The sequence below is a fragment of the Muntiacus reevesi genome, chromosome 5, assembly GCF_963930625.1.
Source record: "Muntiacus reevesi chromosome 5, mMunRee1.1, whole genome shotgun sequence".
NCBI lineage: Eukaryota > Metazoa > Chordata > Mammalia > Artiodactyla > Cervidae > Muntiacus > Muntiacus reevesi.
The window spans coordinates 44,939,313-44,953,762 of record NC_089253.1 but is presented as its reverse complement, the minus strand read 5'-3'; the positions used below and the strand labels follow the sequence as shown (position 1 = coordinate 44,953,762).

The window sequence follows — 14,450 nt, the reverse complement described above, 5'->3', positions numbered from 1 at the left end:
CATTCCAATCCTCCCTCATCCCAAAATGACAAAGAAAAAATGAAACTGTTCAGGTTCAACTAGGTCCAGTTCTCTGGAGCAGTCAGTGGCCAAGAGGAAGTTACCTCTCCTGGACGCATATCAACCCCAAACTACACCGGCCGTGGGCATTTCTGCATAAATAAATTCCTCCTTGTTTATTATCATGAGATTGAATTTCACCAATAACACAATCAATACTAACAGTAGGCCCTGCATCCAGGTCACCCTTGGAGGGGGCACACAGCAGCCCTTTGAGCAGGAGGCCACCACGGAAGCTGCCAGGCTGGGAGGGGACACCGTGTGGGTGGGACCTGGGTCTGCCTGTCCAGGCATCGGGCCCAGCTCCCTATGCCAAGGCGGCATGCACCACTGTCCCATGCCTGGTGCCTGCCAGCCTCGAGATACAGCTGTGAGGGGCAGCTGTCTGCTCAACGTCAAGAGGCTGCCCACTCTCTGCCCTGCCCCTCTCCTCGCTGGGTTGGGAAGAGAGGAAAGCAGCAGCTTGGCCACCAGGTTAATCCTTGTTTAGATAGAAGTTGGGTCCCGAGCTGGGCACAGCCCAGCATGACTGGTGGACAAGTTGGCGGCTGCTGGATAAATATTAAACCAATACCTAGAGTAGGGCAGAGTGGCCTGGTCAGATTTCAAACCACAGTTTGCTCGTCTGGAAATCTAGCCCCAACCCTCATGCCTTTGTCTGCACCGCACCATCAGCCCCACCTGGCCGGCCTGCTCAGAAACCTCCAGGCAGAGAGGAACGTACAGACTCCATAAGGGCAGCTGCAAGGAGGCGGGAGAGGCATGCGGGGAGCCACAAAGACAGGGGAACATTCTGAAATAACCCGCGGGGTCTGGAGTCCCTCTGCCTCTTTCCTGAGGATCCACCCGTCGGTCCCCTGGGCTCCTCACAGCCCGCTGGTTTTATTATTCTCATTATTTCCATCACAGACAATTAGAGCCCCTCCACCCAGGGGAATTTAGCTGAAATGAAATTATCATCCTGTTTCCCGGGGGCCACCTTGCTGGGGAGCTGTGGATTCCCATGAGTGAGTGATACTTACTATTGTGCTCCGGGTTTTGCTGTCGAAAAAGGAATCCTTGTCAGACAGGTCAAATCTGTTGAAATATTGGGGGGAAAAAAGAGACACAGCTCACTGGAGTTGGCTCTCCTGGTTTCCAGGGCCCTAAGGGGTCACACCACCCCTGTGAATGGTGACCGTGAAATCGGCAAAGCTCAGTTCGCCTGCTGGGTGTGACCAAACCCTGGATGTTTGGAAGGGTCTGTCTCATTCTCACCCCCTGGGGTGGCTGGGAGACCCACATGGGGTCATGGTGTGGGCGGAGGAGGTGACCCTAGCAGCAAATGTGGCCAGATCTCCCTCTTCAAGGACCCTTTTTCTTTCCGAGGACACCCTCGGGGGCAATTTCATTTCTGCCTCAGTGACACCAGGGTGATCACACTCTTGGGTACTTTAACATTTCAGACAGTCTCACTGTAATTCCCAAATGGTTTCGGTCCTGAGGTCTTGGGCCACACAGATGTCTTAGGGCTAGAGGGCAGAGGGACATGTCTGGAAAGTATCACCCACTCCCCAAGACAGTCAGGGTTGAGCTGGGGAGGGCAACTCGGGGTGGGGGTGGCCCAGAGCCTGGAGGAGAGCCAGGCCTACAAGATGGGGTGCTGAGGGAGGCGGCCGTGGCAGAGCTGAGAGAGGCCAGGGCCCTATGGGCCATGGAAGGCAGGTGTCTCCCTCTCAAGCCCGGGGGCTTGGGTCCTGGAGCTGGAGGGGGAAGCTGGGCTGGGGCACTTCCTCTCTCTCATGTCTGATCCCCAGCAGGACTGGGAAACAGCGATGGAGCATGTGGCCCCTGCCCTATGACTAATTCCCGGGTCAGAGCAGAAGCTCCAGTTCTGAGCTGAGGCCCAGTTCTGTGGGTCCCACGGGACAAGGGGTGTCCAGGGGCCTCCCACCCCCACAGCTTTGTCATCCCAACCCCACAGGATTCCCAGACTCCAAACTTTCTATTTCCACTCCCACCCACGCTCCAGCTCTGCCCGGCAAGGCCGTGCAGCCGCCACTGACCCGGGTGGCTACGCCCCACTGCCCATCAAGAGTAGGGGAGGAGGGAAGGTTCCAGAAGACTGCAGCCCTGCCAGGCCGCCCGGCTAGCTGCAACACCCAGGCCCTAGAGCTCTGGTTGGGGGACTGCTTTCCAATTCTCAGTTCCCAGAGCTCGGCAGGCTTCAGGGGCTACAATCAATCTTGCCCAGTTCCTCAGAATGCATCCTGAGAGGGATGGAATCAGGCAGGGGTGGGGGCCCAGGCCTGCCCTCACTTGGGCCTGTGCTAGTTTTCCTAAGTGTCACCCAGCAGAAAGATGAGATTTTTGTCCCCTTAATTCCTCAGTTCATAGTGACCTCAGAGGTTATCTCCAGGGCCCCTTCTGTGCTCAAGAACCACAAGCTCTTACGGGAATATGCTCCAGGGGCTGAAGTGACCACTTCGTTGGACAGGGGAGGGATGGAGAATTTTGGTTGGTCCTGCAGACTGTGTCATTAGGGCAAGTCCAGAGTGGGGTGATGTCACCACACAGCAGGCCCCGCCCTCCCCGGGAAGGGGTGGGCAGGTGGGGCCCCCACTTACAGATGTTGCTTCTCCCGGGAAAAGGGGTAGGAGAGCCTCTTGGTGGTCTGGGGCCTGTGCTCTGCCACCTTGGGCTGGATGGGGTCCGTGATCTTCTGGAGCACAGAGTTGATCTTCTTGAGGAGGCCGCGGGTCTCACTGATGTGATACAGCTGTGGACCAGGCAGGGCAGGGGGGCGCGTCATCTGCTGAGCCCTGACCCTGGACATCTCTTCTGAGCTGGTTGGGGAGGCAGCCCCTTCCCCGCTACCCACCAACCCTGGAGCTGACCGGCCTGGGAACGGGAGTGGGGGGGGGGTGGGCCAGGATGCCTCCTCTACTCCTGGGTTTCCTGAAAGCTGGGTTTCCTGAAAGCTCAGAGTTTCGGGAGATCCCAGTCAAAAGGGCAGTTCTAGTACATTCCAAGGAACTTCCCCCAACTTTGCATTTGTTTAAAAGAGGCAATCCAAAGGATGCTGGTGGATTTGAGAAGCTGGAAGCTGACATTCCTGAGAAGAGCTTCCCTCTCCACGCTCACAATCACAAGTAAACCCTGAGGCCTCCCTGAGCTCCTGGGACACATGGGGTTCCCAGCTTGAAGTTGTCGGAGATCAAGAAGAAAAGCCCCAGCAAGCCAGAAAACGTAATCATATGAAATGAGTCTGATGAACCAGCTGAAATACTGAACATAGGAACAGTGGAGCAGGAAGTTTCCCTGTGTTTGTGTTTATGAGAAGCTCCCGGGCTCCTATGCCATCTCCGTGGGGCCCAGACTGTAACCTCCGCCCTCCCAAGGGACCCTGGAAACCTCCTGCCCTCCCGGGGTGGGTGGGTGGCTGAAGCTCCCTTGGGCTTTTTCCTAACAACCCGGACCCTCCCGATGTTGTTCTCCTGCCGGCTTCCCTGACACACAGACCCGGGGCCCCTTGGGAGCAGAAGCATCATCGCTGACCTTCTTTGTCGGCATCTTCAGTTTCAAAAACTCGGCCTCTCGGCACAGAACATTCCAGGGTGCGTGGATTTTTACAAATCCAACCCCGTGAATTTTTGTCTAGAAAGAGGGGAGAAGGCCTCAGTCAGCGTGGACAGATGTTTGGGGCTGAAAATCATTTTTACCTTCAGGGCAACTACAGTTTACAAGATGGCAGCAGGTGGGGCTCCTTCTACTCATCAACTCTGGGCTCCTCTGATGATGCTCCCTGGCACCCTTAGAATCCCCTGCAGATGGCACAAGAAAGCTGGGGGTTGGGTGGGCCCCTGGCATCCCACAGCAGTGATGAACAGGGAGGGGTTGGGTGCGGTGCCTGGAGGGAAGTCCTGATCCCACAACACCTGGGAGGTACTGGGGAGGGGAAGCTGAGGGCCCCCAGAATAGTCTGAGCCACGTAAGACCTTTCACATCCAAGACTCCAGGCCCTTCGACTGAGGGGGTGTAATCAGTGTCCCCAGGGTCCCCAAGCAGGGCTGAGGAGCTGACAGTGAAGATGGTTCCCTCCAGGCAACTCTGCGGGTCAGGACACACCTCTGACTGGATCTGGCCACCACCCCACCCCCAGCCCCTGTCCGCCAGCTTCCCTGGGTCTGCACTGCCTTTATCCTAATGTGAGCGGCTCGAGACCCGCCTGTGTGCAAGTCCATCACCCTGACTAAGCTGCTGCGAACTTGGACAGTGATTTCTCTCTGGTCCAGCGCGTCTGAATGACAGGATCAGGCAGCAGAGGGTCACTGAGTGCCGTTCGGCCAGGAACCACACAAACTATGACAAGAACTTTGAGGACCGACTCCACTGGTAACAGCTGCCTCTCCCTGCCACACCGGTACAGCCCGAACCCGACGCGAGATGGGCTGTTCCCTCCGCCCTCCTTGGCGCCGGGGGCCGCACTCCACTGACGCAGGGGCCGCTCCGCCTGTACTTCTCCGCCCCTAGCCCACCAGGACGGCCGCTCCCGCAGTCCACCCAGTGTGCGAGTGGGCGGGAGGGCGGGGGCCCCACTCCAGGGCCACCTCATCGGTGTGCGAGCTGACCGGTGGGGCCGGCGGCAGGTTGAGCCCACTGTGCCCGCCACCTCAGACAGTGGTCCCAGCACCACGGTGGCCACCTCGCTCTCTGCTGCCTGTGGACCTCTCTCTGCCGAGAGCCCGGGAACGACCTTGCTGGAGCGTCTGGCACGTCCTCAGACCTGGAAGCTTTCTGGTGTCACACCTTTCAACCCGGGTGCAGCGGCAGCAAGGCAGGCTCGAGCTATCGCGGCCCCGCTCAGCCACTGGCTGGCACCACAATGGGCCCTTTCCCCAAGCAAGTGACCGTTAGTGAGCAACTGTCCACCAGCGACCGGTAGAGGTCCTGCTCAGCCATTGGTCAGTGCCATGGTAAGCCCCGCCCCCAAGCAAGCGGCCATTAGTGAGCAACTGTCCACCAGCGACCGTTAGAGGTCCTGCTCAGCCATTGGTCAGTGCCATGGTAAGCCCCGCCCCCAAGCAAGCGGCCATTAGTGAGCAACTGTCCACCAGCGACCGTTAGAGGTCCTGCTCAGCCATTGGTCAGTGCCATGGTAAGCCCCGCCCCCAAGCAAGCGGCCATTAGTGAGGAACTGTCCACCAGCGACCGTTAGAGGTCCTGCTCAGCCGTTGGTAAGTGCTACGGTAAGCCCCGCCCCCAAGCCGGCAGACCCCCCCCCCGCCCCGCCCCCGCTCCCTCCCTCTCCTATATAAATGGAGCCCGAATTTGGACTGAGGGAAGATGGTTTTTTGAGACGCTAGTCTGCTGTTCTCGGTTTACTAGCTTTCTGGTTAAAGTCGTTATTCCTTGTTCCAGCAACTCATCTCCCCATTTATTGGCCTGTCCTGTGGCTAGCAGAACAAGCTTGGGCTCAGTAATACAACGAGCTCGATGGGGAAGCCTGGACCACTGCTCCCTTCATGGATGGGGACACTGAGGCTTGGAGAGGTGAAGTCACAGCCTAGGTTCCTCAGAAAATCAAAATGAGAGCCACCATCTGACCCAGCCATCTCACTTCTGGGTAGCCAGCCCAAGACAATGACATCAGACTCTCGGAGAGCCAAGTGCACTCCCAGGTTCACTGCAGCCTTGCTCTCCGACAGCCGAGATACAGAGACGGTCTGAGGGTTGTTCAGTGGTGAGCAGATCAGGAAAGTGTGGCAGATAGATACAGTGGGGTATTATCCAGCCATACGAGAAGGCAGTCCCGCCATTTGTGACCACACAGACAAACCTGGAGGATAGTCTGCTCAGTGAAACTAGTCAGACAGAGCAACAAGTATTGTATGGTATCACTTACGTGTAGAATCAATAAAAGCCTATTTCACAGGCATGGAGTAGAGCAGCGGTTGCCAGGCGCTGGTCAGGGGGATGGGGAGATGTAGGTGAGAGGGACCAACTTTCAGTTATAAGATAAAGTTCTGAGGACCTGACGAACAGCAGGGTGACCGTAGTTAATAATATGGTACTGTGTACTTGAAAGGTGTTGCGAGACCAAAGCATCCTCACCATACACATGTGTGCACACACACACATGCACGCACACACACACACACACACACACACAGAGCTAACTGTGTGAGGCGATGCATATGTTGGGCAGTCATTCCATGACATCTATGGGCATCAAGTCATCACAATGTAGACTTGAAATACACAGAACTGAATCTATCAATGACTCCTTAGTGAAGCTGGGGGTCTAAAATCAGGGCCTGGCACCTTGTGGCTGGTGGGTGTGGGAACCCGGGTTCATGTGCAGGCTGTACACACTCTTAATCACAGGTGAGGCCTGAAGCAGCCCAGCAACTCTCTATTTTTCTTTTGCTGTTTTTCTCTGTTCCCCTTGCCATTTGTGTTTAACAGATTCCCAGTATCGAGTGAGCAGTGTCAATGCAGCAATAATGTTTCCCCATCTAAGGCGGGCGCATGTAACACTAACAGACTTCCCAATCACCCTGAGATAACTGGGGTGCTGCATCACAACATAAAGCAAAGAAACACGACATTCCCTGAGACAGAGCTGCCTGATGGCAGTGGGAACTATGGTCCACCAGACTTCCCAAGGGGACCCCCAGGGGCTTGGAGCCCATGCTGGGCCCCTCAGCTTGAGGCCACACTTGCCTTTCCACCATTTTGGGGATCCTGGCAGAAGAAAGCCAGGCCATGGAAGGGGGATGGTGTGGCCAAACCGTGGGACTCAGGGCAGGACTGACTTGGGTCTGTGCTGGGCTCCAGGTCCAGTCACCACCCTTGGAGTGTACAGAGTTCTTGGGATCACTGTAGGTTTTTGCAAAAAGCTGTGGAGCTGAAGTCACTTAGGATGCTCTTTAAGAAAAAAGTCCTCAGTGGGCCAAACACAGCCCACCAGGGCAAGGGGAGCCTCCCAGACACCACGTGCCATGTGGGGTTCTTCCCCCACTTTGAGTGAAGGGCTGCACTCCCCTGGATGAGCCCGGCTCTCCCCTCCACCTCTGACGATGAGGCCCCCACGCCTCCCATGACCAGAGGATCCAGCCTCTCCCGGGGCCTCTGTGTCACTGCACAGGCCTTGTCCATGTGGCCCCAGGAGGCAGGGTGAGTCCTGTGTGGAACCTCCCAGCTCGCTGGCCTTGCTGCCCACATCGGGGCCATGCAAGAGCACCACGTGTCCGCTGAACAAGTGGATGAGGGCCCCTAACAATGATGGTGATGACGAGGAGGAGGAGGAGGTGAAAGGGGCTGAGATCCAAGTGTCAGTTCCTGATTCAGGCATCTGTGCATATTAACTCATTTAACCTCATGACAAGGTTGTGTGTGTGTGTGGGGGGGGGGGGGTTAGGGTGGGGGGGGGGCGGGTCCTGCCACTGTTCTCACCTTGGAACTGGCAAGTTCACGGTCAGTGTCCAGGGGCGGCTGCAGCCACTGGCCACAGACTGGACAGTTTTAACACAAATTCATTCTCCCCCAGTTCTGGAATCAGAAACCCGTGATCAAGGTGTGGGCAGGACTGAGCTCCCTTCAGAGGCTGCAGGGGAAGGTCCCTCTGGCCTGGTCCAGCCCCTGGGGGACTCCAGGCCCCCCTGGGCTTGTGGCTACATCACCCTGACCTCTGCGTCTATCTGCACAAACCTTCTCCCCTGGGTGGCTCTGTGCTTCAGATCACCCCCTCTTCTCTTCCAAGGACACCCGTCATTGGATTTAGGGTCCACATGCATCCCGGGTGATCTGGTGCAAAGGTCAGTAACTTACTTCCATCTGCCAAGAACTTTCATTGGAATAAGGTCACCTTTGCAGCCGGCAGGAGGATGGACAGCTTTCGGGGTCACCACTCAGCCCACCACATTTGTCATGAGGCCACATGGGAGAGCCTCACTGGGTTTGGTGCAGGGAGCTTTGAAGAAGCGAGGTTCCAGAACCTCAGTCCTGGGGCTGACTCAAGAAGACAGTGAGGATGAGGACACGGGCACAGGGACCAGATGCGCAGGGCTCGGAGGTGCACTGGTGGGCGTGGGGCTCACCTGCAGGGAGCCTGGGGCCTGACGTGACGGCCCAGGGCCGGGGGACACAGCGCATGCGTTTGGGAATGGACACATCCCAGCACACACGAGGGGAGGCAGGCCCGGGCGCCCAGGCCAGGGGAGCCCGGATCTTCCTGCTGCCCTCGAGGGGCAGGTCGGATGGGCACAGGGGGGAGCCGTGGTTTCAGCGGCCTGGGTCGGAGTCCCGGTCTGGTGCTGTGCTGTGTCTGGCGAGTGACTCCGCCTCTCTGAGCCCACCTTTTGCTCCGCTTTGCCATACATGACCTGCTTCACAGCTGGGGGGAGTTCCTGGTGCTCTCAGCAACCCTGCCCAACCCCGTGGCTGGGGCCATGCCGCCTCTACACGACCTTGAGGCCGCTAAGACCACCCCTGCACAGACTTTCTTTGCCAAGAAGCTGGAAGCCGCCTCCGCTACCCTAGGAAGCCGTGGGGCACCGAGACCCAAGCCTCTAGCCTGGGGCTCCCAGGCATGGGGCTGACCACATGGGGCGCTGTGACATGTCTGTGGATGGCCCCATACGGCCAACCCCGTCTTTCCTGTTACAGCCCAGGTTTATTTCTGTGCGCTCAGTTGCACGCAAAGACCCAAAATATATTCCTCCGAGTCCGTGGAGACTTGTCTCGACGGTGGTCAAGAAGCAGTGCCCGGGCCGGCATCCCTGGGAAAACACGCTCTGCTGTTTACGTGAGCGACAGGGTTCCTTCCAGAAAAACATCTGGCAGGATCGGGAAAGGGTCGTGGGACTTGTAGGATGAGAACACATATGGGATGTTTTAAACCTTGGTGCCCGGCCTGACAGCAGTCTGCTCCTGGCGGGAAGAAATCGTGAGACGCCGGTCCCCTCCTCCAGGCGGACGCCGCAGAGCAGTGGCTTCTGTTGGGACTGGCCCCTCGGGTGAGGAGTCTGGAGGGCACAGAACCCCAGGGGCCTTGGCGTGAGTGTGGGCAGGGCCAAGGGGCTCGGGGAGGGGACGGGATCAGGGCCCTTGCAATGGACTGCCACGAAATGCTGGACAAAGAAATACAATAAGAAAACAAATGTCACACCTTAAAGTTGCTAAAGAGCCAAGAAGGCCCAGAAGAGTGACTGGGACTGTTCCATCGAAGGTGGGGGAGGGGAGAGGGAGGCTTGCCCAGCACATACTGGACGGGGTTAAACCTCCGTTCCCGGCTCAACTCACAGGAACAGAGACCTCCCCATAGTCGCTCCTGGCACTTTCCTTTTAGAAGGAAGAAGGGAATCACAGAACAAGCAAAAACGTTCCCTGGGTGGGGGGCAGGGGCGGATTCCTGGTGGTCAAGGATGCCAAGGGCCCCTCTTCGTCCCCACGGCTGCCTGAGTCTGCCTGTTGTACATCACGGTCACCCGTCTCTGCTGAAGGGCGGGCTCCGAGGTTGTTGGAAGGTTGGCCTCAGCGAGGCCGAGCATGGGGTCCCTAGATGCCCCCGGAGGGCTCCGGGGCAGTACACCTCCCCAGCCCACCCCAGAGGGCCCTGTCACTGCCATCAGGGAATTAGGGGGTGCTGAGTATGCAGGCCCGAGGGTGGTGGGGGCGCCTCCACGGCATCCTGTGTGTGCACCCCACCCCGGCTCATGGTCCAGCAGGAGCTGTGGGGAGCGTGTGTACACGGCAGGGGTACACAGGACAGCTCCCGGGCACCGCCGGGCCAGGAAACCCTGGAGCCCCAGTGGGAGGTCAACTGGGGTCAACTTGCCCCTCTCTGTGCCCTCAGCTTCCGCAGCTCCAAGGATAACACCACCCGGAGGGCCTCTGAGGATGCTCTGAGGGAAGGGTTGTGCTCTCCTCGAGTGTGCTCAAGGCCCGTGATGCCTGGTCAGTCCCTAATGACCGGGTGCATTCTTGGCAGCCCTGGGGCCTGCCTGCTCTTCCTGTTGGCACCGGGGTCCCGCGTGGGTTGAGCTGGAAGGCTGGCTCCAGGCTTGGTCTGTCTGCTTAGCTGAACGACGTGCCCCCCAGGAGGGAGAGCATCTGGCATGGGGTGGGCCTCATCCCCTCCTTCTCCTGCTCGGTGCCAGGACCGCCCTCCTTCCAGTTCCCGGAGTGGGAAGACAGGGGCTCTTTCTGGGTCACCTGAACGTGTCATCTCACGGGAGCCTGGCTTGATGATATTTGCTGAGTGATCCAGGGGGCCGGGGGGACAGTCCTGCTGAGCTTCTACTGTGTACTGGCCAGGGATGCTCCCACGGCCCATCCCCGACCTCTGGCAGCATCGCTGGCTTCACTTAAATACTCGTGGATGAGGGGGCAGTCTGGGACCACCACTGGGGGCTGACCCTGACTTGCTCACGCCCGCCCTTCACCCGGAAGGGTCCCGGAGGGGACAGGAAAGTGCCCAGTCCCTGGGCAAGGGTCCACAGGGAGGCATTTCTGCCCCGTGGTTCCTGCTGCCCACGTCTGCACCGCCCAGGAGGAGCGGTTGCGGTCACTCGGGCACGGTCACATGGGGCGCTGGCACAAGCATGCCTTCTACACATCCTGGACATGGTACCCTCGACTGTCTCCAGTGAGCCAGGACCCAGCACGCAGTCTCTGAGGGAGCTGGGGCTGCAGGACTGGTTGGGGAGGATTTACCCCTCAGCTCTCGGCATAGGGTCTGGCTCCCAAGGCCTGACTTGTTGAAAGAATAAAAGACATGTATTCATTCACAGTCTTGCTTTGATGATGGGTGGGTAGGTTACTCAGATTCACCCTCTCATGGAAAACAATTAAAAAAAAAAGTGTCACGTCTTAAAGTTGCTGAAGACCGGAGAAGACCCAGAAGAGCAACCGCCCAAGATGGGGAACCCTCCTTCCCCATGGAGCTGGACTTCCAGAAGACAACACTTTCAGTTGACCCAGAAAGGGCCTCCCTCCTCCAGTCCCAGGAATTACAAGGAAGGTGGTGTTGCTGCCGAGCAGGAGAAGGAGTGGGTGAGGATCCCAGTGGGTCCAGGCACGTCAGCCCGTGACCTTGGCTCAGGGTGGTCCTATCCATAATGCCCCCAGATGAGTGGAGAATGCAAGTGCCAAGCCTTTCTGGATAAGGGCACCTTCTTCCTGGGCTTGGGAACTGCCCCATGGGTTATGTAAGGGTGGTGGCCAGTGGGGAAGAGCGCCAGGCCCACCAGGATGAAAGACAGCTGGAGGAGAACCAGCAGAAGTGACCCCCTCAGCTTTGGGATTCTGAGAGGATTACATGGATAATAAATCCAATAAATCAGCTAAGCTCACCTCGTTTAGAGAAATAAACCTCAAGATAGAAAGGTCCTGCAAAGGACAGGAAACTATTAAAGAAAATGACACAGCCAACTTGGAAAAGAACCAACCAGAACTTGCAGAAATAAAAAAGTGTCATAACGAGAAGTGAAAATACAACAGACACTTTGGAAGACACTTGACCTCTTCAGGAAAGGGAGACATGGGGACATAGAGCAGGGGCATGCTGACAAGGTATGCAGTCCCCCTGCCCCAACCCCCTCCTCTCCAGGAAGAAAAACCAATCCTGATCTGTAGCTGCATCATTTGCCAGTTTCCATGGTGTAAACACTCCCGCCATGGCCTGATTCATGTACCAAAGGGTTAACATCCAGCTGGCAGAATTCCCGATGAGCCAGAAAGAGCTGGCTCTGGCACACAACCGGCCTAGAGACATGGGAGGACATCAGAACCACAGTCAGAGGGGCACAGATTTCAGCCCAACTACCTGGAACCCGGGCAGAGCTATCCTTGGGGAACTTTAAAGACAAGACTCTTAAAACACGTCCAGAACTCACTTTATAACAAGTACGCGTCCACAAAACCAAGAAAGGCCCAAAGGAAGCCAGGTGTGGTGTATAAAGCCTCAGGACTTAAGACTCAAGAGACATAAAAACTTTATAGTCAAAGAAATTAATATGTAATGGTGGAATTATGAATAGAGATATGAATAGCTTCAGGACTAGACAGTGGCCCCCGACACCTCACTGTAAGAGAGGCTCATGGCATAGGCACTAAGCCTAGAGGTAGGAGAGAGATGGGGCTGAAGACCATGTATTGTTGTTGTTCAGTCACTAAGTCACGTCTGACTCTGCGATCCCATGGACTGCAACACACCAGGCTTTCCTGTCCTTCACCATCTCCCAGAGCTTGCTCAAGTCAGTGATGCCATCCAACCATCTCATCCTCTGTCGTCCCCTTCTCCTCCTGCCTTCAATCTTTCCCAGCATCAGGTTCTTTTCCAGTGAGTCAGTTCTTAGCATCAGTGGCCAAAGCACTGGAGTTTCAGCTTCAGCATCAGTCCTTCCAACGAATATTCAGGGTTGATTTCCTAGAGGATTGACTGGTTGGATGTCTTTGCTGTCCAAGGGACTCCCAAGAGACTTCTCCATCACCACAGCTCAAAAGCATCAATTCTTTGGTGCTCAGCCCTCTCTATAGTCCAGTTCTCACGGTTCAGGGCAGAGTGTGACATGAGGACTCAGCACCCAGGTTCAACTGCTGGCTCTGCCCCTGTCGGACCCAGTGGCCTTGATCTCCTTGCCCCACCTCTCAGGGCCTCAGTCCCTTCCCTCGGAAAAGGGACCAGACCCCTGTACCACAAAGCGGGTCAGGGCGCCCACAGAGGGTGGGGTGGGGGTGGGGGTTTGCGTCCAGGCTGACAAATCCCCGAGAACATCTGTTGCTGCACTGTCCTTACTTACGGAGTTGTTGAAATTAGACTTGAGGTGACTCAGAGTGGAGAACCCCCACCCCAATGTCCAGGCCATGAGGAGAGACCCGCCCCCCCCCAACCCCACTCCATGCTCATCACCGCGCTTAGCCAAGTCTGGGTATGGTCTCGGACACCAGCTCACGCCCACAAGCCCTCAGCTGGAAACTGCAAGAAACATGCCTCTCCCCACTCCCTGTTTCCATGGCAACCCTTCCCACCCCCCTGGGAGGAAGAACGTGCCATCACCTCCATTCTACAGATGGAAAAACTGAGGTCCCGAGTGGGGAAGCCATGTGCCTGAGGCTGCTTGGCCCCCAGGAAGTGGCTGGGCTGGGTCTGGGCCTGCACACGTGGCCTCAGAGGGGCTGGGCGGGGTCTGAGCCTCCCTGGGAGCTCAGGTACCCTCACCGCCTGACCGAGCCTCCTGGAGTCTGGTGTGGAGGCGGCTCCCATCCTCCTACAGGCAGCTCCTCGCTTGCTCTTCAAAAAACAACTTCCACAAAGACGGGAAACAGATGCCGCCGCGGCCCACACCAGCTCTGGGGAGGAACGAGGAGAAACTACAGCCCGCCAGCCCTGGGGTGCGGTGGCGAGCCCTGAACGGCAGCATGAAAGCAAACTGACCCTGTAGGGTTCACGTGTCTGCGGCCTTAACAATTCTGCCAAAGCCAGAGTCAAGTTCAACATCAGGGCAGTGCAGGCCTCGGTCACCCCCAGTACTTAGCCGGGATTTTACTGTGTGGCCTTCTCGGCAATGACCACTGGACATAAATAATGCTCTGGCTTTGAGGCTGGACTTGAAAAATGCTGATGGGTTTCAGTTATAAGGAAACATGTTGGCCCACAAGCTGCTCTTGTCCGTTTACTGGGAACCCTGGCCGCTGATCCCAACGCCATCGGAGGGGCAGAGGAGTGGGGGGTGGGCAGAAGAGGCACTTCTGGAGAAGGAAGGCCTGGCCGCTTCCCTCCAGGAGCTTTCCCCATCATTTCCATCCTGTCTGCTGCCCCAGGGATCTCTGACATGACACCCCTTCTGGACCCTCATGTGTGAAACTGACTTCAGGGACCGTCTTCTGGATCAAGGTGTCAGATTCTGATTTGACAACCAGGGCCCCTCTTGTGGGTGGCTGGGGAAGCAACTTTTAAGCTGAGTTCCTCTGGGCCCACAGTGCCTGGGAGAGGGTGGGGTGCAAGTGGGACACCTGTGATCACAGCTAGTCAGCCAGGCTCAGCCTCCATGCGTCCTATACATGAAGTTATGAGCACATTTCTTCCAGGCCCACCACTCCCACCTCCGCTGGGTTCCTGGCGCGGGGCACCCAGTGTGTGTGGGGGTCTCTGTCTGGGCTCCCTCTGGGGCACTGGACAGGGGATTGGGGACTTGCATGGACACTGGGGGGGTGTCCTTCCTTGGGGAAGTTTCTGACGGCTCCTGGGGAAACACACCTGCACACTCCTCACACCTCCAAGCATGGAGCAGGGTCAGCAGTTTACACACCCTGGTGAGAAGCGCAGTGTGGGGCACTCCTAGACCTGCTGAGTCTGAACCTGCATCCTGACAACCTCAGGGGCTTCCGTGCACACCCCGGGACCT

At 57.3% G+C, this 14,450-nt stretch overlaps 1 protein-coding gene across 1 annotated transcript in view; it reads right to left on the bottom strand.

Annotated features, from left to right (window-relative positions):
- ANO1 (anoctamin 1) overlaps positions 1-14,450 on the bottom strand; it is a 169,761-nt gene that overhangs the window by 68,085 nt on the left and 87,226 nt on the right. The window contains exons 4-6 of the mRNA XM_065937963.1: positions 3,598-3,696; positions 2,667-2,818; positions 1,083-1,137 (exon numbers count right to left, since the gene is read on the bottom strand). Of these exons, the coding sequence (XP_065794035.1) occupies positions 1,083-1,137; positions 2,667-2,818; positions 3,598-3,696 (306 nt within the window). The remainder of the gene's footprint in view (positions 1-1,082; positions 1,138-2,666; positions 2,819-3,597; positions 3,697-14,450) is intronic.